We start from the raw sequence: 23,858 nt of genomic DNA on the forward strand, positions 1-23,858 counted from the left end.
TTTTGCTTTCTGAAACCTCTGGGGCCAGAAGAGGTGTTTCTTTTTTGCTCAGACTCACTTGGCAAGCAGATCTGCACAGCTAAGAGCAACCAGGTCTTGTTCCAGCTCGGCCAGAGCAGGGTCCTTGGTAAGCTGGGGAGGGTAGGAGCACCTACCCCAAACCCCTTTCCCCCACTTTCCATCCTCACAACACCTCCCTGAGGCAGGGGCTGTGTCGCTATTCTGCAGAGGAGGGAAGCTGAAGCTCAGAGCCTGGGTTTGCCCCCAGCTGTGTCTGAGGGCTTCCTCCCTCCCCTGGGGCCCTGGACACTGGAGAGGAGGGGAAACGGCTGGGGTGGGCTCACAAACCTCCCCCCAGCTGAGCTCGGGTCCTGGGCTCCCTGAGTCATGAGCAGGGACCCCAGGTAGAAGGTGGCTGAAATGAGAAAAAGAAATGCGTTCCTGCTCCCTGTCACCCAGGGACCCCAATAGGCAGGGACAGGGATGAATCTCTGTGGGCGCTTTATTCAGAGGAGCCCGTGGCAGGTGGGGCTTCTGGGCATAAACACCGTCAGTTCCCCAGAGACCACGGTCCCCAGAGCTGTGCGCTGGCACACGGGAACAGACAGTTGTCCACACCCCAGAAACCGTGGTCTGAGAAGAATCAGGCTGATGGCCTCACGGTCTGGACAGTGTGACATTTCCTTCCAAGTCAGCCTTTCTGTACCAGAGAAGAAGGTGTGGGCGGTGAGGGGTTTTGGAATTCAGGGAAAAATTAGATTCAAAAAACAACTGTAGCATTCTTCCCCTGGGCAGTGAGCTGTCCCTGGGCAGGTGGGCAGGCTTCTGTGTCTCCCTGGGACACAATGGCTTGGACGTCCCCAGCTGTGCCCCAGGAGGCCGACTGTGTCTCCTGGGAGTCAGGATCGGCCTTTTCTGCAGCTGCTGAAACCACACTTTACCATATGTGTCACCTGCCAGGCTCATAACTATTTACTAGAATTTCCCCCCTCTCGGGTCCCCTACCCAAAGTAGAGGAGGTAGAGAAGGACAGGCAGGTCAGACCCAGCCCTCCCCCTGCCCCCATTTGTGGGGTTCCGGCCATCCTGAGGCTGCCTCCCCAGGGCTGCTGCTGAGACTGGTGGGGGCAAAAGGTTGCTTTTGAGATTTGGGAACCTGAGAGGTTGTTTCTCCCACCGTCAGCTCAGTGCTGGGCCGTGAGGAGTGGGGAAACTGAGGCCTTGAGCGGGGAGTGACCAGCCCAGGGAACCGTGATGGCAGACTGAGCAGGAAGATGGCCCGGACTTTGCCCCCTGCCCTTGGCTGGAGCTGGGGCCATGGGGTGAGGGGAGAAGGGAGAGTTGGTCCTGAAACAGAAACCCACAGTGGGTCTTTTGCTCTGGGATTCTTGTGCTCGCCACCAATAAAAAATTGTGGCTCTCAATGCCAGAATTTAGTAAAAAGGGAAGTACTTAATTAAAAGTTATACAGGTTTAGAGTAATGGCTGATTTTTGCTGTTAAGTGTCATTACCTTTGAACACTCGAAAACACCCACAAACACACACAAACACACACAGAGTCCTGCCCTCGCCCTTTGCCCAGGCAGGTGCATCTCAGCCCAGGCCAGTGAGAAGCACTGGCGTCCAGAACAAAAGGAACAGAAGTCTGCGGCTCGCTGCTCCCGGTTCCTCCCAGTAACTGGTGCTCGGCTGGGCAGGCGTGTCATGGTTCCCAGCACCATCAGCCCCGTAGCCGTGATCTCCAGTTCCAAACCCCAGACCACGCAGCACCTCCCCATGGCCGCCCAGCAACAGCCCTTTCACCTTCCGCTACACAGGGCTGCCCCCAGTTTACTTTGAATCCCAGCCTGCGTCCTTGTGCATCACCCCATTTCCGACTTTTCTCACAATTAGCTATACCTGCTGGCACTCCGGAATTTTCTGCCTTTCTGGCTGCCATTGTTAGTCCTGGCAGGCATGGCCCTGTGGAGGTGAGAGACCCATCTGCAAGCTCTCAGGCAGGTGCTGTAACAGGGGGAGCCTCCTCTCAGCTACTTCGTGGGTCAGAGTCACACCCGTCTCCTGGTATCTAACAAACTGTTCAGAATTATTACGAAGCTAGTCTGCTAATATGGACATGCAAAGTGACTCTCCATCACTGTGCTGCTAGGCTTGTGTGTGTGTGTGTGTGTGGTGGGGGGCAGTTTGTGCCTTCTCAGCCTACGCCCGGTTCCGAATCTCTTTCCACACCCTTCACAGTCCCAGACGAAGGGAGTGAGGTGGGCGCGTTGTACGGCCCCCGCTTTGTCACCTTAACAAACTGGCTGGAGATGTGGCTGCGACTGGAGGAGTCTTGCCTTCCGTCTCGGTGTTTATGCAGGAGAGGGAAACCTGGAGCCTTCTGAGTTACTGAAGCCACGCTTCCCTCCTAAGTACCAGCAGCAACGGGAGGCGTTGGCCTTTACACCGGCTTCTGAGAGCTGTGAGATGCCGGGCAAGTCACTGCTCTGAGAATTTATCGCTCACCCATTTTATTTTTTACTTATGTATTTTTTCACCCTCACCCGGGATATGTTTTTTAATTTTAGAGAGAGTGGTAGCAGGGAAGGCAGAGAGGAAGAGAGAGAGATAGAGAGGGAGAGAGAGAGAGAGGAGCACCCGTGTGAGAGAGAGGCATGGGTCAGTTGCCTCCTGTATGTGCCTCAACCAGGGATCGAACCTGCAACCTTTTTCGGTGTAGGGACGACACTGTCACCCATGATAAAATTTTGGTGTCGGTCATTTCACGTTGACCCGCAGGGTCCAGTGGGAGGGGGACCGTCACCGTTTGTCTACGGGCGTGCTGCTCACAGTGGCTCCTGGTCTCCCGTGGGTCTGACTGGGTGGTGGCAGCCGCTGCAGAGTTAACTCTTCAGAGCCCAATCACTCACACTCTCCCCTCCTGGCTTCTGGGGTTTGCGTCTTGATTCGAAATGTTTCTGCATCTCAGCATTGGTTTTATCATTTCTTCCCCCACATCTGTACTTGGTGCCTTCTGGGTTACCTTTAGATTCCCTTGGGATTGATGGATCCATCGATTGATTGGTTTCATAGGAGCTTTTTGATTCCTCTCCTTCCTCTCCCCCTCCTCTTCTGTGTCTCCATCTTCATCTTCTGGCTAATGTGGGACACACTCAGTGGGTGCCCACAGCGGGCAGAAGGAGCAGCGCCCGTCATGTGCCCTCACAGGAGCCTCTGGGCAGTGAGCACTGCACCTGGCAGCCTCAGTGAGCAGCAGTGGGAGGGGCTGCAGGGAACTGGGTGGAGCCCCAGACCTGGGCTGTCCATCTGGGGGAGGGGAGGCTATGGAGTGTCCTGCTCAAGGCCTGGCCATCGTCATCACGTTTTAAGAGGGGGACCCATGTTTTTTCACGTTCCACTGTTCCTCTCCCTCCTCATATAAAGACATCATGGCTGCAGGAAGGAGACGGGGGAAATAAATGGAACCCCCAGAAATGTGACGGAACTGTCAAGAGTACACTGAAGCAGTGGGGAAATGTGTGTGAAATCTGAGCCCTAGTTTTATCTGTTTTCTGCCAGAAAGAGCTTTTCATTGAGATCCACAGGAAAAACAAATAGAATTATTCAATTGCCAGTGAATCTGGTGGCTGTATTCCAGGTGATGGGTCCCACCTGAGGACTGAGCCCAGCTGTGGCGGTGGATGGAGGGCCCAGGGACAGGAGGGGCAGCAGGGAGTGGACAGGGTGTAGAATGGAAATTATTCACTTTGCTTTTCCCTGGTGACAGCCATACGACCTGACTGCCTTCCATTCACCTCCCCTTCGAGTTTGGGGTCAATTCGACCTCAACTCAGACCCCATGGTGACAGTGTGGCCCCATCCCCAGGGGTCAAGCCCATGTCCACCCTGAGCCTCCCTAGGGATGAGCCTTCTAGTGCTGAGACCACAGCATCCACCCAAAGGCTGGGCGTCAATGCCTCCTTCAGATTCATTTGTGACTGAAAGGGGGTCTGTGGGTGAAAAGGGGGGTCTGTGAAAAAAGAACTGCACGAGGTGATCTCATCATAGATTATTTTTTAAAAATATATTTTATTGATTATGCTATTATAGTTGTCCCATTATGTCCCCTTCATTCCCCTCCACCCTGCACACCCCCTCCCATCCACATTCCCCCCTTTAGTTCATGTCCATGTGTCGTAAGTTCTTTAGCTTCTACATTTCCCATACTGTTCTCACCCTCCCCCTGTCTATTTTCTACCTACCATCTATGCTACTTATTCTCCATACCTTTTCTCCCTCTCTCCTCCTCCCACTCCCCTGTTGCTAACCCTCCATGTGATCTCCATTTCTGTGGTTCTGTTCCTATTCTAGTTATTTGCTTAGTTTGTTCTTGTTTTAGGTGTGGGTGTTAATAATTGTGAGTTTGCTGTCATTTTACTATACATGTTTTTTATCTTCTTTTTCTTAGATAAGTCCCTTTACTGTTTCATAAAATAAGGGCTTGGTGATGATGAACTCCTTTAACTTGACCTTCTCTGAGAAGCACTGTATCTGCCCTTCCATTCTAAATGAAAGCTTTGCTGGATAGAGCAACCTGGGATGTAGGTCCTTGCCTTTCATGACTTGGAATTCTTCTCTCCAGCCCCTTCTTGCCTGCAAGGTCTGTTTTGAGAAATCAGCTGACAGTCTGATGGGAACTCCTTTGTAGGTTACTGTCTCCTTATCTCTTGTTGCTTCTAGGATTCTCTCCTTCATTTTAATCTTGGCTAATGTAATTATGATGTGCCTTGGTGTGTTCCTCCTTGGGTCCAACTTCTTGGGGACTCTCTGAGCTTCCTGGACTTTGTGGAAGTCTATTTCCTTGGCCAGATTGGGGAAGTTCTCCTTTCTTATTTGTTCAAATAAGTTTTCCACTTGTTGCTCTTTCTCTTTTCCTTCTATACCCCTATAATTCAAATGTTGAGATGTTTAAAGATGTTCTGGAGGTTCCTAAGCCTCTCCTCATTTTTTTTAAATTCTTATTTCTTCATTCTTTCCTGATTGTATGTTTTTTTCTTCCTTCTGGTCCACTCCATTGATGTGAGACCCGCCTTTCATTCCATCACTATTGGTTCCCTGTGCATTTTTCTTAATTTCAATTATTGTAGCCTTCACTTTTTCATCTAATTTGTGACCGAAATCAACCAATTCTTTGAGCATCCTGATTCTCAGTGTTTTGAACTGTGCATCTGATAGGTTGGCTATCTCTTGGTTGCTTAAAAGGATTGGTTCTGGGGCTTTCATTTCTTCTGTTTGAGCCATCTTTTTTTTTGGAGGGGGCGTGGTCTGGTCACGCCTGTTATGTATGAGGGGCGGAGCCGTAGGTATTCACCAGGGTGAGGCAACCCAGTGGCTGGGTTGTGATGCTCTATGTGGAGGCAGGTTCCAAGAGGGAACAATGGCACTTGCTCCGCTCTCTGTGGACTTCAATCCCTTCTGCCACTTCCCTCAAGCAACTGGATCTTTTCTCGTGCTGATTCCCATGTGTGTGGGCTTGTGAACCCCATGGGTCTTTCCAACAACCTCTCCTGTGAGGCTGGGAGTGTCCCCCTGCACCTCAACTCCCAAAGGTGTTTTCAATCAGTGTCCCGAGGCTCTATTTCCCAGCTCTGGGATCCTGGGTTGTCCACAGAGCCTTGCTTCACCATTCCTCCCTGGCTGGGTCTGCCAGTTGCCACCCCTCAGCCAGGGTCTACCTGGTGGTGCTTGCCCGCTCAGGGTCCACCTGCTGTGGTCTTGAGTGCCCCAGATGCCTTACATGCCATCACTCTCTGCTCTCTGTGCTGCGACCTGAGCCCTGCTGCCCGATTCCACCCCTCCTACTGGTCTGGATGAATGTGTCTATTTTAACGTCTTGGTTGTCCAACTTCCAAACAGTTTAATTTTCTGTCAGTTCTGGTTGTTATTCTGTTTCTAAATTGTTGTTGTCCCTATCTTGGTTGTGCAAGGAGGCACAGTGTGTGTACCTATGCCTCCATCTTGGCCGGAAGTTCATCATAAATTCTTAACTGGGCAGGTCATGGTGGATGGGCAGACCCCAAGCAATTAACATTTTAGTAAAAGATTTATTTTCTCTATAAGGAAGCCCTGTCCATTGTCCTGTGCATCTAGGTTAACACACATTTGAAATAATTGTAAGTGTTGTTAACTTCCTGCTATCCAGTCTGCACCTTGCTTTCTCCCACCTCCATGTGATCTCCCCTGTGTCCCCTCCTGAATTTCAAAAGCAGAAAAGAAAGTGCAAAACTTTGTTCTCCAGAGCTCAGTTGGGCTCAAATAAACTTCCCTAGAAATTCGCAAAAAAGTATCACTGCCTTGGTGCCCTCCCTTTCGGGGGACACACCCACGCCTTTCTTCCCCCATGGGTGCCTGTGTCCTCTACTCTAAGGGTCACTCTGAGACTGGTCACCAGGGGAACGATGGGCATGGACGCTCCTCCTGGGCTCACCACCGACCCTGTCTCCAGGGCCATCTCTTGTCTGACGTCCCGGTCAGCTGACAGCAGCCCTGCCTGGGCTCTCCTGTTGCTCCTTCTATCCTAAGGCCTTCCTCCTTTCACTGTCCCCAGCCTTAATGAATGTACTCTCAAAGTCTGTCTATCTATCTATCTATCTATCTATCTATTACTGCCTTAAAAAGGATGGGAATCCTGGCCCATGCTACTGTCACAGGTGGGCACAGGTAACCAGGTTCTTAGTGATTGGGACAAAGAATTGTATCAAACACTGAGAGTTTATAGAAGAGAACATGGGAGCAGGCCAACTCCAAGCAGAGTTTGACCTCATGGGCTGGAGGGACTCTATTCTTATAGGGCAGATCCTTCCTGGCTAGTTTTGGTGGGCTTTTACTGAGTATGTACAAGTAGTTGTATTACTTTAAAGCTACCACTCCTTCTCCTGGGGTCTCCCTGTACTAGGTTCATCTTTCCCTTCACCAGAGAATTATAGCTCTCCATGTTAGAGATTGGTGAAAAAAAAAAAAGGAATTATTTATTCAAGTTATACAGACTTAAGAGTAATGACTTAATGTCTTTGTCAAAATCTGAAATTCCCTTAAAACCCCCCAAAACACACACAGTCCTACCTTCCCCCCTTTGCCCAGTTTGGGGTACCATATCTCAGGAAAAGAAATAGAAGTCCATGGCTCAGGCAGCTCCCGGTTCTTCCCAGTAATCCATGCTGGGCTGGTAGACCTTCCTCGGTTCTCAGCACCATCAGCTGTGTTGCCAGGATCTCTAGCTAAAGCTGGTTGGTGGTCCTCTGCTAAAGCTGTGTGGTGGTTGTCTGGTAAAGCCACGTGGTGATTCTTCTCATGGCTCTGGGGGGGCATGGGTCCCCCTGTGCCAAAAGTGCATGGTCCTCCTTACATTGCTGCAGCCACGTGCTTCTTTTCAAGGGCTGCCGAGTCTGGGTTTAAATATCCTTCTAGATTTATTGGGCTGTTATCCATGAGTCTGTGCAGGGGTGGCCCCATGTCGTGGAGCCAATCATCTCCAAGCTCTCACGTTTGTGCTATAACTAGGGGGAGTTGCCTCCCAGTGACATCTTGGGGGGAAGTTCCTTCCATTCCCCTGGCTCAGAGTATGGCCACAGCTATTTAACATATCTATGCAACCAGTTAAATGTTATAGATATGTTAAATGACCACGCCAGAGGTTAGCTGCAAAGGTTAGTTGTTATGCAAAACAGCTCTGAATGGCCCTGCTCCACGTGGCCCTTCCCCCAACTCACACCTGTGGTGGAGGGTGAGGACACCCTATATATCTTTCTAATATTTCCTGGACACCTTGAGTTCTGAACCCCATTACAAATCCTTCTTTTGGGGGCCCTCTGGCTGCACCCTCCTGCACTATCACACACACAAACCTTGAGGACCCGGTGCTAAGTGAAACAAGCCACCACAGAAACACAAATACCTTAGGATTCCTCGTGCGTGAGGTACTTACAGGGGTCCAGTCCAGGGGGACAAGAAGTGGGTGGCAGGTTCCAGGGGCTGGGAGGTGGGGGTGGGGACTTAGGGTTGAGTGGGTGCAGAGTTTCTGTTGGACAGAAGGAACGGGGTCTGGAGACCAGACGCACGAGGGCGGAAAGGACTGAGCGCTCCTGGACAGCACTCATCCCATGGGGGAGACGGCAAATTCCTGCTGTACATCATTTACCGTAAGAAATCTGTTTCTTTAGAAAAGACTATTGAAGAGGAAGATAGTAGACATAGACACCCTCATATCCTGTGAGAATAAGTGTAAAGTGATACGATTTGCTTGCATAAATGTGAGGCTCTAGGTACGAAAGCATTTTTATATATTGATATGCTCTGATGCAGTCATTCTACTTCTAGAAATATCTTAAAGGAAGTGATCGTAAATGCAGGCAAAATTTTTATGTAAGAAGAATGTTTTTGCACTCTTTTCATCAAGAATTAGAAAGAAGATACTGCCCAGCAGCGGGGGAGGACAGCAGAGAGGACTGGTCCTCCTCAGGAGGGCTTGGCCACTGCAGGGATATAGCCAGGGCGGCAGGCCCCCAGGCCCCTAGGGGACAAGGATCTTGCAGAAGCAAGGAGGGCACAGATTTTGGGAAGTGACAGCACCAGGAAACTTATCAAGACAGAGAAGAGGGCATGCAGTGCAAGACAGTTTGGGAATGAGAGGGTCACTGACAAGTAAACAGATGCACACGGGTGAGCATGCGGTGTGTCAGAGAGAGTAGAGCATGGTCCTCATGGACACAGGATCTGGGTCAGAGAGACTGCGGGTCCAGTGCCGGCCCCTGCACTGCTGTGAAGCCTTGCGCTAGCCTGAGTGCAGAGGAAAACCTGCACTTTCTGCCGGTTCCCTCCCCTGTCAGATGGGAGCCACCATGGTGCCCACCCCATGAAATGTGTGAGAGCACTTGGTGAGGGAACTAGGAGGGGACGCTGCCATAGATCACGGTCAGCGTTGGCTTTATTGATTAGTAAACACAAATGTTCCAGCCTCAAGAAATCTCCAAAACATCCCTTCCTGTCTGTTCTTCTGTGTTTGGTTTTATTGCTCATTTGGATCAGACCTCTCAGATGTCTGTCTCCTTGTCTGGTCGTCTTCTCCTTCTGACCCTACAGGACAGCAGGAGTGCGCTGGAGGGAGGTGAGCCACTTCCCTGGAACAGAGTGGGCAGAGCCCAGCACACAGAGAGATACGTTGGGTTGACCCCCCTTGGCCCCTGCATCTGTCCCAGAGGGCAGCAGCAGAGACCCGGCCCCTCACTGCCCACTCTGGCAACAGGCCACAAGGTTGGCATAGGCAAGAGTGTGAGTCCCACGAGGGGCCGAGGGGGACAGTACAGGGGACTAATGGTTGAACAGACACTGAGGCAGAGGACTGGGGGGCCTCTTGTCACTCTGGTTGTGACTTGGATTTCCTTGGGTGGCAGCTCCATGAGGTGAAGGATTCTATGCAGGCCCTGGAGCAGCAGATGGAAGGGGTGAGGGCCCAGCTCCAGGAGTTGGAGGATGAGCTTCATGCCATCAAGGTAGCCAACCTGTGGCTAGAGGTGAAGCTTCTGGCCTTGAAGGTCAATTGAAACAGGTCTGACCAGGTCAGGATGATCAGGGTGACAAGGAGAAGAAGCACCTGGTAGACAGGTGCATATGTCCCTCCCTCTCCCCCTGGAGAGGTACCATGCACGTTTCAGCAGGCTTCCCTTCTGTCCTTCTGTGCTTGGATTGTCCAGGGTGCCTTGACCATTTCTTGCAGTCCTCTGTCCTCTGGAAGGGCGCAGATTCAGTGGCTCCAGCAGGGCCAAAGGCACCTGGGCTGAGAGCTGGAGGCGGGTCTGTGAGGGGCTCTGGCCTCCTGAGCTGTTGGCGTCTCCTCCCAGGTGCAGGACCTAAGGGCAGAGCTGGAGGAGGAGAGGACCCAGCGCTCAATGGCCATGGCCGCTGGGAAGAAGCTGGAGATGGACCTGAAGGACCTGCAGGCCCAGACCGACTCACCCAACAAGAACAATGACGAAGACACTGAAGAGGTTCAGAAGCTGCAGGTGAGGTCGGCCTGGAACAAACCAGAGCTGGTCACACACGGTGGCACTCGCTCAGCTTGTGTCTGTGACACTAGTGGGGTGTCCAGAGGATGCTGGGAAGTGCTGCTCTCCCCAAGGTGGAAAGGTCTGGGTGCCCGTAGCCGTCTCACAGATGGAGACTCAGGCCCAGAGGCTGAGGGGGAAAAAGAGTCGGAGAGCAAACCTGCAGGACCGCGTGTGCCTTTGAGTGCGTTAGAGAGCAGAGTGTCTATGCCCAACTATGCCATGTAGTTAGAGGGCAGAGTGTGGGGCTGGGGCAGGTGGGTGGCCACCGGCTTGCTGGTGCCAAGGTCTCCTCCCCGTCCCCAGGCCCAGATGAAGGACTGCATGAGGAAACTGCCGGGGGTGCGAACTCACCTTGAGGAGATCCTGGCCCAGGCCAAGGAGAACCGGAAGAAGCTGAAGAGCATGGAGGCCAAGACGATTCATCTGCAGGAGGTAGTCTGGGGTCAGGGGGCACTCAGGGTCGATGCCCACTGGGCAGCAGGGGCAGCTCAGGGCCTCCCCTGGGCCAGCCTTGGGCAAGGCTGGAAACAAGCCAGGGCACCTCCAGGGAGGACTGGGGGTGGCTCTCTGTGACAGAAGTCCCCTGAGGGCTTCACTGAGTAGCAGGGCTCCCTGGGGCGAAGGAGACTGTGTGTCACCACCACCCCCTGCTGTGCAATGGGGCCTGGACAGGTGGGCGTCTCTCCCGGGTGCTTGTGCCCTGGGAGGCCCCTTTGCGTGGCACACGTTAGGCACGCATGGAAGCGGGGCCCAGGTTCCGGGCGGTCTTCCGCAGTGTGGGGTCACGGCTCCTGATGTCCCTGTCACTTTGGCCAACACCCAAGCATGTTCTCATCCACTCTGAGGCCTTCAGAGAGGAGGATGCAGGCTGGGTGTCATCTTCCAGTTGAGTGAGGACAGGCCAGGTGTGGGACTTCTGAGACCAGGACACTTGCTAGCACGCCACCTCCCAAACTTGCCCAACATCCCTGTTACTGCAGAGGCCCCCGTGTCTGGTTGCGAACGCCGCGGTCCTTCCTGGGACACTGGCAAGAGCAGCTTCGTGGCAGGGCCCAGATGCCCCTCTTCACAGCTCTGCTTCCTCCCCCGCCAGGTGAAAGCCAGCCTTGAGAAGGCCAAGCAGACTCTGGAGCATGAGAGAGGGGAGCTGGCCAAAGAGGTGAAGGTCCTCCTGCAGGAAAAACGGGACTCAGAGCACAGGCAGCAGAAAGCAGAGGCCCAGCTGCAGGAGCTGCAGGTGAAGTTCAAGGAGGAAGAGCAAGTGCGCACACAGCTGCAGGTGAGGCCTCTGCTGGGACCCGGGGCTGGGCGGTGGTGCCTTCAGGGGCTCCTGGGTGTGGAGCGCCTCCAGTTCTCTAGGACTCCTGCCCTGTGTCATGCTTCACAGTGGCCACTCAGCGAGGCTTCTGGGTTTGGCCTGGGACTCAGGTCCACCTTAGCCTAGAGGCACCCAGGTGGGGCCAGAGGGGTCATGCTCCAGACCCTGGGCCTTTGTCTGTCCCATCCCTGAGCAGGCGGAGCTGGGCAGAGTGACGGGCCTTCTGAGGCAGTCTGACAAGAAGTGCAGCCAGCTCACCAAGGACGTCTCCACTGTGGAGTCCCAGCTGCAGGACACGCAGGTGAGCGGGGGCAGCAGTGCTCTACAGCTGGACCTTCCCTGGAAGGACGCGGTGCCCACATGGCAGCCCCTGCCAGACCTCTGGGTGTCCCGTCCCAGGGCTCCTCTGGTTCTGAGTCCTCCCCTGCATCCATGGGGTCTCTGGGTCCCCCCGGCTCCCCACTGGGTCTTCACCATCTCAGTCCTGACTGGAGGTACCAGCCGCTCCCTCCCACCAAGGTTGTGGGGACAGTGAGGGTCTGGCGCTGCACCTCCTGAGCCCTGCATGCCTCTTGTCTTCAAAGTAGGAGCTGCTGCAGCAGCAGGACTGGCAGAAGCAGGGCCTGAGAACCAGGCTGCAGCAGGTGGAAGAGGAGAACAGGTCCCTGAAGGAGCAGCTGGAGCAGGAGGAGGAGGCCAAGCACAACCTGGAGAAGCAGGTTGCCACCCTGTTCACCCAGGTTTGGTTTAGATCCCCCTCGAGACCCACGGGGTGCCAGGTGGCTCAGGGACACTGCTCAGATTCTGCAGGATGGGTCTGCCCTGGTCTGCCTGAGCCAGGAACCCTTTGTCTCCAGGGAGTTGCCATCCTCTCCAGCCCAGACCTTTTAGCCCTGGGTCCCCCGGTAGAATTCTGGGATCCATGACCTTGGGGGACCAGACTGAACACCCTTGCCTTCACCAGTCTCCAGCTGACACCTAGCATTTCCTCCCTGATGAATGTAGACCACAAGTCACGGCAGTCCCAGTGCCTGTCGTCCTGGTCACTAGGAACCAGCAGTCACCATGTCCAGACACAGCAGGGCTTCAGGGGTGTCACTGTGCTCCCTGCACTTCAGGAGGCTGCTCTCTGTGGTGCTCACGGAGAGGCACGTGGGTCACTCATCAGTTCAGTGGAACCTCTGACAGCCGCCTTTGTCCGCATTGACTTTCCTCATCATCCTGCATATTTTCTGTCAAATTGGAATGAGGAGGAGGAGTCCCAGTCTGCTCTGTGCTGCCACAGGGTCCAGGGCCTAAAGTGGACCAAGAGCCCCCATTCTAGATCCTGTCCTGGGAGGTAGTGCCCCAGGCCAGATGTGCCCTACGCACTGGGTGGGCCCATGGTCTGCTCCATGGTCTGGGTAGGAGCAGCTAGGACATGCTGTGGGTGACAGTTTTCTGTCCATGTGCAAAGAGAAGAGTTTGCGGGGCAGGTGCCTGGGGTTCTTGTGCTCCCAGAACACATATTCCCCAGAGGTCCCTGCCCGGCTCACTTTGTGAGTGAACTGTAGGATGTTCCTGTCTGGCCTTGGTATTTGTAAGGGAGCAGCTGGGAGCAGGGCACTGAGGAGAGACCCTCCAGAACTTCCCTGCCCTTCCCACAAAGTTTGTCCCTCTTGCCTGGTGGAAGGGGGTCTTCCACACCTGGTTTGGCTCTGGTGTCTGTTCCTGAGGAGCAGCCCAGCTCCCAGCTGCCTCAGGCACAGGTGTGGTCCTTGAGCAGGTGCCATTCTGGGTGTGTCCTCATTCCTTGCTCCTGGCCAGGTGAGTGACTTGAAGACGGAGATGGAGCATGGTGTGAGGTGCCTCGAGATTGCCAAGGAGGACAAGAGCACACTGGAGAAGGACCTGGAGGGGCTGAGGCAGCGCTACAAGGAGAAGGTGGCCGCCTACGACAGGCTGGAGAAGGACAGGACGCGGCTGCAGCAGGAGCTGCACCACCAGCGGCAGAGACTGTCTGACCTGGAGAAGAAGCAAATTAAGTTTGACCAGGTGTGCAGTCGTGGGCACACTGCTCCTCATTTCCTCTCTTCCTCACAGAGCAGGGCCTCAGGCCAAGGCCATGGACATGACTCGGGCCCTGGGAACCCATCACCACCAGCAGGTCCTCAGAGGTCTGGCTGGGCTCCCTGCTTACTGAAGGGCCTGCTCAGGTAGAGCCTGGAACTGGGCGTCTGCACACCGCAGGTTTAGGAATGAGTTTTCTGCTCTCTGCTTTTTATATTTGTCACATTTCTTAAATGATCTGATTTTAAATACTTTGAATTTTGGTTCATGTGTCAATACCTCATCCTCACTCTAAAGCAAGGGAGTCTAACTCATCTTCCCTGGGGGCCACATCAGCCTTGAGGTTGCCTTCAAAGGGCTGAATATCATTTCAGTTCCTTAGAAGTTAAGGAGTAGTTACAGTTACATAGTCCTGAAATCATTTGAGCCCTTTTAAGGCAATGGCAAGTCTGATGAGGCCCCTAGAGAGAATGAGTTTGACACCCCTGCTCTGAAGGAACTGAGGCAGCTCCGATGTGCTGACACAGGGCTGGGATAGCGAAATAGAACAAGTCGGGGCTCGTGGTCCTGCCTCAGCCACCCAGTGTTCATCATTTTAGAAGGAGGTGTCTTGGAGTGGGCCCCGGTGCCTCCTCCCCTGTCATCTCAGGCTGTTGTTGTGCTGTCAGGGCAGACTCACGTGCTTGCTGTGTAGACTCAGCCTGCAAGGGCTACAGCATTTCCTTCCGGGGCTTTAAGGGAGAGTTCCGGGCATTGGGAGCGGGAAGGTGGCATACAAGGCCGAACGAGGGGTGGCCGGCTGAGAGAGTGGACCAGGGGCATTTAATCGCACATCCTTAGAAATGGCCTCACTCAGGCTTCAGGCTCCTAAGCTGCCAGAGTCATAGGCTTCTAAGTAGCAAGTATTATACACTTCAAGGTAAATGCCATCCATTCATTCAGGAGAATTTCCAAAGCCTTTCCACATTGGGTCCATGCAGTGTTTCCTCTGAGTTCTTGAGGAGGGGTGCTCTGTGACATAAAGGACTCTCATTAAGTGATAACAAGGACAGACTTTAAAGCTAGGTGTCAGAGCCGCCTGGTGCTTGCTCTTCCTGGTCCCCACCCCTCAGAGCCAGCACCATGCTCTTCATTCCTCAAGGAGTTGGGTCTGGATGGTCTGCAGTTTCAGAGCCCCTTGTAAGACTTCATTGTCTTGGCCTCATGGCGCCCATATCTGTCCCAGCTCCTGGCCGAGGAGAAGACCATCTAGCATTTGCTTCCTGATAAATGTAGACCATGAGCAGTCCCAGTGCTTGTCGCCCTGGTCACTAGGAACCAGGTCACTGTCACCACGTCCAGACATGGCAGGGCTTCGGGGGTGTCACTGAGCTCCCTGCACTTCAGGGGGCTGCTGTCCATGGTGCTCATGGAGAGGCACGAGGGTCACTCACCAGTTCAGTGGAACCTCTGACAGCCGCCTTTGTCTGCATTCACCTTCCCCATCGTCCTGTGTATTTTGTGTGTCACATCGGGATGAGGAGGAGGAGTCCCAGTCTGCTCTACACTGTATCGGGTCCATGGCCTAAAGTGGACCAAGAGCCCCCATTCTAGATCCTGTCCTGGGACTTAAGTGCGCCAGGCCAGATGTGCCCTACACACAGGATGGGCCCACGGTCTACTCCAAGGTCTGGGTAGGATTAGCTAGCACATGCTGTGGGTGGCAGTTTTCTGTCCATGTGGAAAGGGGTGCGGCTGTAGGGCAGGTGCCCATGGTCCTCACACCCCCCGTTGTCACACTTCCCAGTGCACACTGGCCTTGCTGTCAGAGCACAGTGAGTAAAGGACGCTCCTGCTTGGGCATCGGTCCTTCTAAACTAGCAGCCTGGAGCAGGTCTCAGCAGAGAGGCCCTCCAGAGCTGACCTGCCCTCAGCTCCATGGAGTGAGAAAGCGCCCTCGGCACAACGTTCGTGTGTCTGCCCTGCTGGAGGGGGGAGCCCCACACCTGGGCTGGCTCCCTGGTCTGTGTTCATGAGGAGCAGCCCAGCTCCCAGCTGCCTCAGGCACAGGTTGTTCCCTGAGCAGGTGCCATCCTGGGTGTGTCCTCATTCCTTGCTCCTGGCCAGGTGACTGACATGAAGAAGAAGATGGAGGATGGCGTGGGGTGTCTCGAGACTGTGGAGGAAGCCAAGAGGAAGATCCAGAAGGACCTGGAGGGGCTGAGGCAGCGCTACGAGGAGAAGGTGACCGCCTATGACAACCTGGAGAAGACCAAGATGAGGCTGCAGCGGGAGCTGGACCACAAGGTCATGGACCTTGAGGACCAGCGCCAGAGCATCTCCAAGCTGGAGAAGAAGCAGAAGAGGTTTGACCAGGTGTGTGCTACCTGCAGCTCTTCCTCATTTCTTCTCTTCCTCTAGCTCCATTGCCTCAGGCCAAGGCCACTGAGCAGGAGCGGGCCCTGGGATCCCATCACCTCCTGCAGGCACTGGGAGGTCTGGCTGGGTTTCCTGCTGGTTGAGGGGTCTGCCAGGAATGTGCTCCAAACAGGCCGTCTTCACACCGCAGGTTCAGGACCGAATGTTCTGCCTTCTATTTCTTATATTATTCACACTTTTTATAATGATGCAATTTTAAGTACTTTGAATTTTGGTTCACGTGTCAATACCTCCTCCTCACTCTAGAGGATCTGAGGCGGCTTACAGTCATGCCGACACAGGGCTGGGACAGCAAAATGGAATAAGCTGGGGCTCAGGGCCCAGGGTCCTGCCACCTGGTGCTCATCATAGTGAATGGAGGTGTCTGGGGCTCAGCCCTGCTGACTCCTCTCCTGTCACCTCAGGCCATTGTCGTGTGGTCAGGGCAGAGTCACATCGTTACTACGCAGACACGATCCCTAAAGTCTAAAGCATTTCCTCCCTGGTCCTTTTGAGAAATAGTTTGTGCAAAGGGCATAGGAAGGTTGGAATACAAGATCAAACTAAGGTAGCCCACGCACAACGTGGACCAAGGGATTTAAACTCACGTACTTGGAGGCAGCCACACTTGGGCTTCAGGCTTCTAAGAAGCCAGAGTCACAGGCTTCAAGGTAATTGCCGTCCATTCATTCAGAAGAACTTCCAAAGCCTTTCTCCATTGGGTACAAGTGAAGATTCCTGTGGGTTCTCATGGGAGGGGTGCTGCGTGACATAAAGAACTCTCATTAAGTGGTAACAAGGACAGACTTTAAAGCTAGGTGTCAGAGCCACCTGGTTCTTGCTCTTCCTGGTCCCCACCCCTCAGAGCCAGCACCATGCTCTTCCTTCCTCAAGGAGTTGGGTCTGGATGGTCTACAGGTTCTGAGCTTTTTCTAGGAGTTTGTAGCCTGAGCTTCATGGTTCCCATATGTGTCCCAGCTCCTGGCCAAGGAGAAGACCATCTCAGCCCAGTATGCGGAGGAGCGGGACCGGGCTAAGGCAGAAGCCCGTGAGAGGGAGACCAAGGTGCTGTCACTGGCCCGGGCCCTGGAGGAGGCCGTGGAGCAGAAGGCAGAGCTGGAGCAGCTCAACAAGCAGTTCCGCATGGAGATGGAGGACCTCAGGAGCTCCAAGGACGACCTGGGCAAGAGTGTGAGTCCCAGGAGGGGCCAAGGGGGTAGTGCAGAGGTCGCCCAGGTGAGCGGACACTGAGGCAGGGATCTCGGGGGCCTCTTGTCCCTCTGCTCATGACTCTGGTTCCTTCGGGTGGCAGGTCCATGAGCTGGAGAAGTCGAAGCGGGCCCTGGAGCAACAAGTCAAAGAGATGAAGACCCAGCTCGAGGAACTGGAGGACCAGCTTCAGGCCACCGAGGATGCCAAGCTTGGGCTGGAAGTGAACCTGCAGGCCATGAGAGCCCAGTTCGAGCAGGACCTGCAGGGCCGGGATGAGCAGAGTGAGGAGAAGAAGCAGCAGCTGGTCAGACAGGTGTGTATGTCCCTCCTGCTTCCCCTGGACAGGGACATGCCCCCAGTCTGGCCCCCATGTTCCGGGCAGGCATCTTTTCTATCCTACCACCTGATTGTCCAGGGCTCCTGGACCATTTCTTCCAGTCTTCTGTCCTCAGGAAGGGCGGCGGAGTCAGTGGCTCTATCAGGGTTTTCTGCTCAGTCCTCCAATTAGCCACTGGAGGCTGCATGGATCCCAGAACTGGCCGAAGCTACCTGGGTCAGAGCTGGAGTTGGGTGTGTGTGAGTCCGGCTTCTGGAGCTGCTGGTGTCTCCCCAGGTGCGGGAGATGGAGGCAGAGCTGGAGGATGAGAGGAAGCAGCGCTCTATGGCCGTGGCCGCTTGGAAGAAGCTGGAGATGGACCTGAAGGACTTGGAGGCCCAGATGGACACTGCCAACAAGGACCGCGACGAAGCCATCAAACAACTACGGAAGCTGCAGGTGAGGTCAGGCCGGAACAAACCGGAGCTGGCCGGACTTGGTGGATTGGGGCTCAGTGTGGGGCTGGGACACTAGTGGGTGTCCAGTGAATGCTGGCAAGTGCTGCTGTCCCCCAGCCAGGGAAGGCCTTGGTGCCCTTAGCCTGTCTCACAGTTGGAGACTCACGCCCAGAGGCTAAATGGCAGGACGGCCTGTGCCTTGAGTGTGTGCGAGAGTGGAGTGTGTACACCCGGCTCTGTAGTGGGGTCAGGGGAGGGGGTCACCTAGTGGCACCTGTTCAGAAGAAACCTGCTGTGGCCCTGGGTGACGCCCTGCAGCCTAATGGGCGATGATAGAAGGTTGGGGCTGGAGGTTCAGAGGAGCAGCCGGAGCAGGGACACACCGGGACAATCTCACCTGACCCCCAGTTAAGAAACAACAAATTTAAAAGAGTTCTGAGATGCCCTGTCACACCCAGCCCCCTGGCAGCACTAGAACACATTTAAACGTCCGTGGTTGGTGAGGGCACAGGGCACAGATGCCCGCAGGCTGCTGGCATTCTCTTCCTGGCTCCTGGGTGACGCTACCAAGAGTCGTACCCTTTGACATGGGGAGCGTCAATCTGGGATTTTCTGCCCAAGAAGAAAAAAAGGTGTTTCACAAAATCTTTGGAATGAAAGCAACAGCATGAGTCGGAGAAAGGAAGGAGTTGCACCCTCCCTGTAGTCGGGAGGATCTGGCAGGGGAGCAGGCGTGAGCTGGGGAAGGTGCAGCAGCGCGGGGTCCCCGTGCCCAGGGGCTGCAGGGAGTGGAAGCCTCGAAAGTGGGGCCAATACGTGCACCAAGACCCCCATGCCCAGGGTGAGGTGGTGGGTGCTAATGGCCACAAAGTGCCCAGGTGGTGGAGGGAAAAGGGATGTTTTGCCTTAGCTACTACTTCACCCTTTTTAATGGTTGTGTCAGGGTGAAAAGTAGCCAGAAGGTCCTGCTCCATGCTGTGCCTGGACGGGGTGGGAGGGCAGCTGGTGGGGCAGGGGCTGGATGGTGGCCATTGGGGTGGGGGTGTCAAGCATCTTCTCCCCGCCCCCAGGCCCAGAGAAAGGACTACATGCATGAGCTGGACAACACGCGTGCGTCCCGTGAGGAGATCCTGGCTCAGGCCAAGGAGAACGAGAAGAAGCTGAAGAGCATGGAGGATGAGATGAATCAGCTACAGGAGGTGGTCCGGGGCCAAAGTGTGGGAGACTTGGGGTTGCTGCCCTGTGGTGGGAAGGGCAGCTCAGGGCCTCCCCTGGGCCAGTGTTTGGTGGGGATGGAAACACAGTAGTGGAGCTCCAGGGACAAGTGGGGGTGGCTCTGTGTGACAGAAGTCCCTGCAGGGCTCCACTAAGTAGCAGGCCTCCCTGGAGGGGAAGGATACTGTGTGATCACTACCTCCTGCTGTGAAATGGGGTCTGGAGAGGAGGGGTCCCTCCCAGGCTCCTGTGCCCTGAGTGCCCCCTTGTCTGTCACACAGGAGGCACATATGGAAGCATTCTGCTTCTCACTGGTCCCCACATCCAGTCCTGCCCTTTTCTGCCCTTGCCATATTGGCTGTGCTCTCCTTTGGTGACATTTGGGTCTTTGTCCATGGGGGCTCGCCCTGGGGGTGAGGCCCCTTTCCTTCCCTTGGGTGTCAGGGTCCTCAGTCCCAGGTCCTAGTACACATCTTTCTGGTCACTCCCAGTGCCTGGTCTGCCCGGGGTGGAGAGGGTCCAACATGCCCCATTGGGCCAGGATGGTTTCTGACTTATCTCTACATCCCTGGCACCAGGCCTGGTTCCTAGCACTCAGATGAGTGGGCTTTGTAGACCTGTTGGGCCCCAGCTCTGACCTCAGAGGGAGGAGTCAGCCCTGTGAGCCAGGGGGGCTCCTTTGAAAGGACTTCATTCATGGAGGAGGCAGGCCCAGGAAAGCATGGAGGAGAGGGCCAGGGCTTGGGGAGGATGGTAGCGCAGAGGGCCCGGCCTGGAAGATGTGGCCTTTCAGGGTGTGGGCTTGCCCAGCAGGTCACACTCTGGGTTCTCCTGGCAGGAACTGGCAGCTGCCGAGCGTGCCAAGGGTCAGTCCCAGCAGGAGCGGGATGAGCTGGCTGATGAGATTGCCAACAGCAGCGGGAAAGGGTGAGCAGAGGCGGGTGTTGTGGGGAAAGGGTCCTCTGGGATGGGCCTCTGCTCACTCCTCTGGCCTCCCCCAGGGCACTGGCATTGGAGGAGAAGCAGCGCCTAAAGGCCCGCATCACCCAGCTGGAGGAGGAGCTGGAGGAGGCTCAGGGCAACACGGAGCTGGTGATCGACAGGCTGAAGAAGGCCAACCTGCAGGTGGGCGGGGCAGGGGTCTCCCGGGCATTTCCTCTGCACCCGGCTCAGGGCTTCAGATTTTGAACACCACCTGGGCAAAGTCAGCAGCTTCTGGATTGCTTAGGGGAGGAGGTCCTAGCTGCTGTTAGGTTTTGGGGACCCACTATTATCAGGAGCTCTGCAGGACCTGGCTGTCCCATCTGTCCCCAGCAGGATCCCCAGCTTTCCTCAAGGTCATTGGCCCTTCTTCCCACAGATTGACCAGATCAACACCGACCTGAACCTGGAGCGCAGCCACGCTCAGAAGAACGAGAACGCCAGGCAGCAGCTCGAGCGCCAGAACAAGGAGCTCAAGGCCAAGCTGCAGGAGATGGAGGGCACTGTCAAGTCCAAGTACAAGGCCTCCATCACTGCCCTGGAGGCCAAGATTGCACAACTGGAAGAGCAGCTGGAGAAGGAGACCAAGTAGGTGTCCCTGTCCTGTGGCCTGGAGCAGTGTCCAAGCCCATCTGCAGTTCTGTCCCTGAGTCCAGTCAGGAAACAGCTCTCTGTCCCTGAGTCCCAGGGGCTGTTTCCCCCTCCTGACGGGACTGTCCACTGTTTCCCTGCGTCCTTTGGAGTTGGAGTAGCTGTCCATGGCCAAGTGGTGGGTTTTGGGGACCCTCTCTGAGAGAGAGGTAGGGGCTCCCAGCCCCCTGGGGGATAACTGTGCTGAGCAAGACAGAGACTTGTTTGTAGGTAACAGAGGCCACACAGGAGCCCAGTTTCACTGTCCCTTTTTCCTAACTGCACATATGCTGTGAGGTGTCACTTCCCTTCCCAAAGCCCCAGCTTCCCCATCTGAGAAATGGGGCCGATTACCCTTCTCATGGGAGAAACAAGCTCACAGTGGGTGTTCAGTCAAGGAGGGCCACCTGGGCATCAAGGCCTCCCCAGAGGGCAAGTCCCAGTGAGGCCCTGGGATGGGCGGTCCAGACTGCGGTTTGTGGGCCACACCCTCTGAAGGACAGTGCCCCTCTGAGCCACTCTGTACCTGGCAGGGAGCGCCAGGCGGCGTGCAAGCAGGTGCTTCAGACTGAGAAGAGGCTGAAGGACACGTTGCTGCAGGTGGAGGACGAGCACAACAACGCAGAGCAGTTCAAGGACCAGGTGTGCTTGTGGGCAGAGCAGTTTGGCCCGGGGCTGGTGGGGCTGGGCGGGCCCCACTCTCCAGGAGCCCCTAACCTGGGCCACTGCTCTCCACAGGCTGACAAGGCATCCACCCGCCTGAAGCAGCTCAAGCGGCAGCTGGAGAAGGCTGAGGAGGAGGCCCAGAGGGCCAACGCCTCCCGCAGGAAGCTGCAGCGCGAGCTGGAGGATGCCACCGAGACCGCAGACGCCTTGAACCGGGAGATCACGTTCTTGAAGAATAAGCTCAGGTGAGCCTGCCTCCACCTGGCATGTCTTTCTCCCGTCTTTCTCCCTCCAAATGCTCGTTCGTTGTGCAGACTGCGAAGCCCCCGTGAAAGCGGTTCCCTTTCTCAGATGGGCATCAGGGAGCATAGCGCTGGAGGGGAGAAAGTGGGTTCAGGGCTCGCTGCCCCTCGGGGATCTTCTTGCCTCCCGGGCTGTGGCCCAGCCTGTGGCATAAACCATGAACTCTGGGTCTTTCAGCCCATCCTGCTGGGAAGTCTGCTGGTGGGGCTGCTCCCACCCTGCTGTGCAGAGGCAGCCCCGGACTGGCCCTGGTGCAGGGAGAGCGCTCGCTGGCAGAGGCTGCTGTCACCTCACTGGGCCTCTGGACAGAGAGGGGCCTCCTCCTTTCTCCAGGGCATGTTGATGTCCAGGAGGCGGGAAATGGCTGAGGCAGGGGTCTTCCCCTCACACCACCCTCATTTCTGCCACCTTTTCATGACAGTCCTCTCTCAAAGCCAAGTCAGCACGAGCAGACGTTCTCATCAGTGGTTAATTTCATGTTCTCCAGGTGATGGAAGAACGCGCCGGTGTGCGCACACTGGGTCTGCAGCTCTCGGTTTCCCGTCTTATACTTAGTTGCACAAAGGGTGGCATTTTGTGGGAGGCGACTCCATCTATTCTTCTGCCTTCCCCCCTTTTCGTCTGTCCTGACTTCCTGGAGGTGTTTGCTAGTGTCGTGGGGTGAAGGGAAAGCTTTAGCAGCCTGCTCTGGTAGCTGCCCTGTCCTGCCTGGAGACAGTGGCCCAGAGGCCCTGCATAGTTTGTCCCATGGGATGTTAGGCACCAGTTTCTCTCTAGGGGTCGCTGTGGAATGTGCGAGCTGTGCTTGGGCCACCCTAGCCAGCCCTCTGACCTCTGCCTCTGCCCCCAGGTGTGCGGACCTGCCATTGGCTGGTGAAAGCTCAGATGAGGAGATGGATGGCATTGTCAAGGGACGTGAGGCCAAAGCTGCCAAATAACCTCTCCTGCTGCCCAAGAAGCACAGACTGACCAACCAACCAACAAAGGATGACCTACAGAGGGATGACTCTGCCTCCCCTTCCCAGCCCCCCACCCTCTTTGGACTGCTGTGATCAAACTCTCAGCCCCTCCCACCAGGCCTGGGGACCTCATGCCTGTGCTTCCTTCCCTGGTCCCCCAGGCCCTGTTGAGGGCCTTTGGCTTCACTGCTGCAGGCTCTCCTGCTCCCCTTCCCTGTACCCCAGAATCCGTTACAAAAGAGTTGGGGTCCTTGGCCCTGGGCTCAGAAACTGGAGGCCTGCCGGACCTTCGGCCTTCTCTTGCCAAAAGCACAAGTTGGTGAGGCAAGAAGGAAGGCCACCGAGGTGGGCCAGAGAGTTTTCTACAAATCTATATTTTATTCACCCTCTGATGTTTTGGGAGCCCAGCACCCCCGAAGAGTGGTCACCTCTTCGCCTCCACCACCAGCTCTTCCCCCACCCCCGTTTTTGCTGTTGGCAATCACACGCGGTGACCTCACACCTTCTGCCCCATCAGCCCCCTCCCATGGGCTCTGGGTGGCCTGGCGAGGGCAGACCCAGGGGTGCCCCCTCTGTGCAGGGCACAGAATGCCAGGCGTGGGCAGGGAGGCAGCTCCTCCCCAATCACACTGGGCAGTGCCCCGTCCCCCTCCCGATCCTAAGACGTCTCAAGTGCAAAGATGACCCCATCCCTCCTTTGCTGAGTGCGGCCAGCCCTGTCACCAGGGGGTCTTGGGCCGAGCAGACAGGGAGGGCCTAGGGGCCAAGCTGGAAAGGCCAGCAGTGTGTTCTCCCAACTCTCTTGGGGACAAAATATACGTAATGGTTAAGGGATGTGTTGTCAGGATGGGCGGGGTAGGATAATTGGGAACCTAGTTACAATTATTGCGTTTGGATTACAAATATGGCCACCGTTCGGACTACAAGGAATATGGCGACTGAATTCTGACCCGGAAAAGGTGGATGACGTCAGACCAAGAAATACCAATGATATGTTGCTTCTTTGTTCACCAAGAACCAATTCTTGGCTCATGCGTGAAGTCAAGCCATATAAAACTCCCACTGTTATCCTTCTCCAGTTTGGACTTTCCTCCACCCTTCCTCTGCAGGGGCAGAGGAAATCTTGCTCGCGAGCACAAACTTCCAAAATAAAGCTCATATGCCTGTTTTCATGGTTAATTGGCTGTTTATTTCCTTGGCGGGGTCTAAGAAAACCTTACATTTGGTGCCGAAACCTGGGACGAGTCATTGTCTGCTGAAGACTGCCCCTCT

General features: G+C 55.3%; 1 protein-coding gene across 1 annotated transcript; it reads left to right on the forward strand.

Moving 5' to 3' along the window:
* Nucleotides 1-23,737, forward strand: LOC123816091 (myosin heavy chain, embryonic smooth muscle isoform-like). Its single transcript, XM_045834834.1, has 18 exons — nucleotides 1-127; nucleotides 9,876-10,037; nucleotides 10,386-10,514; nucleotides 11,176-11,361; nucleotides 11,597-11,701; nucleotides 11,988-12,140; nucleotides 13,207-13,434; nucleotides 15,556-15,804; nucleotides 16,825-17,037; nucleotides 17,159-17,371; nucleotides 17,672-17,833; nucleotides 18,903-19,031; nucleotides 19,886-19,974; nucleotides 20,049-20,172; nucleotides 20,408-20,616; nucleotides 21,192-21,300; nucleotides 21,397-21,569; nucleotides 22,478-23,737. The coding sequence occupies exons 2-18, from the start codon at nucleotides 9,924-9,926 to the stop codon at nucleotides 22,563-22,565; spliced, it is 2,673 nt and encodes an 890-aa protein (XP_045690790.1). The 5' UTR covers nucleotides 1-127; nucleotides 9,876-9,923; the 3' UTR covers nucleotides 22,566-23,737.
* Nucleotides 23,738-23,858: the final 121 nt, after the last annotated feature.

This window comes from Phyllostomus hastatus, unplaced genomic scaffold, assembly GCF_019186645.2.
Source record: "Phyllostomus hastatus isolate PE091 unplaced genomic scaffold, TTU_PhHast_1.1 phas_contig_198, whole genome shotgun sequence".
NCBI classification, from domain to species: Eukaryota; Metazoa; Chordata; class Mammalia; order Chiroptera; family Phyllostomidae; genus Phyllostomus; species Phyllostomus hastatus.

Coding starts and splice junctions, on each gene's coding strand:
- LOC123816091 (XM_045834834.1), top strand. CDS start 9,924: ATGGCCATGGCCGCTGGGAAGAAGCTGGAGATGGACCTGAAGGACCTG. Junction 11,702..11,987: donor CCCAGCTGCAGGACACGCAG/GTGAGCGGGGGC, acceptor TCTTCAAAGTAG/GAGCTGCTGCAGCAGCAGGA. Junction 15,805..16,824: donor AGCAGAAGAGGTTTGACCAG/GTGTGTGCTACC, acceptor TATGTGTCCCAG/CTCCTGGCCAAGGAGAAGAC.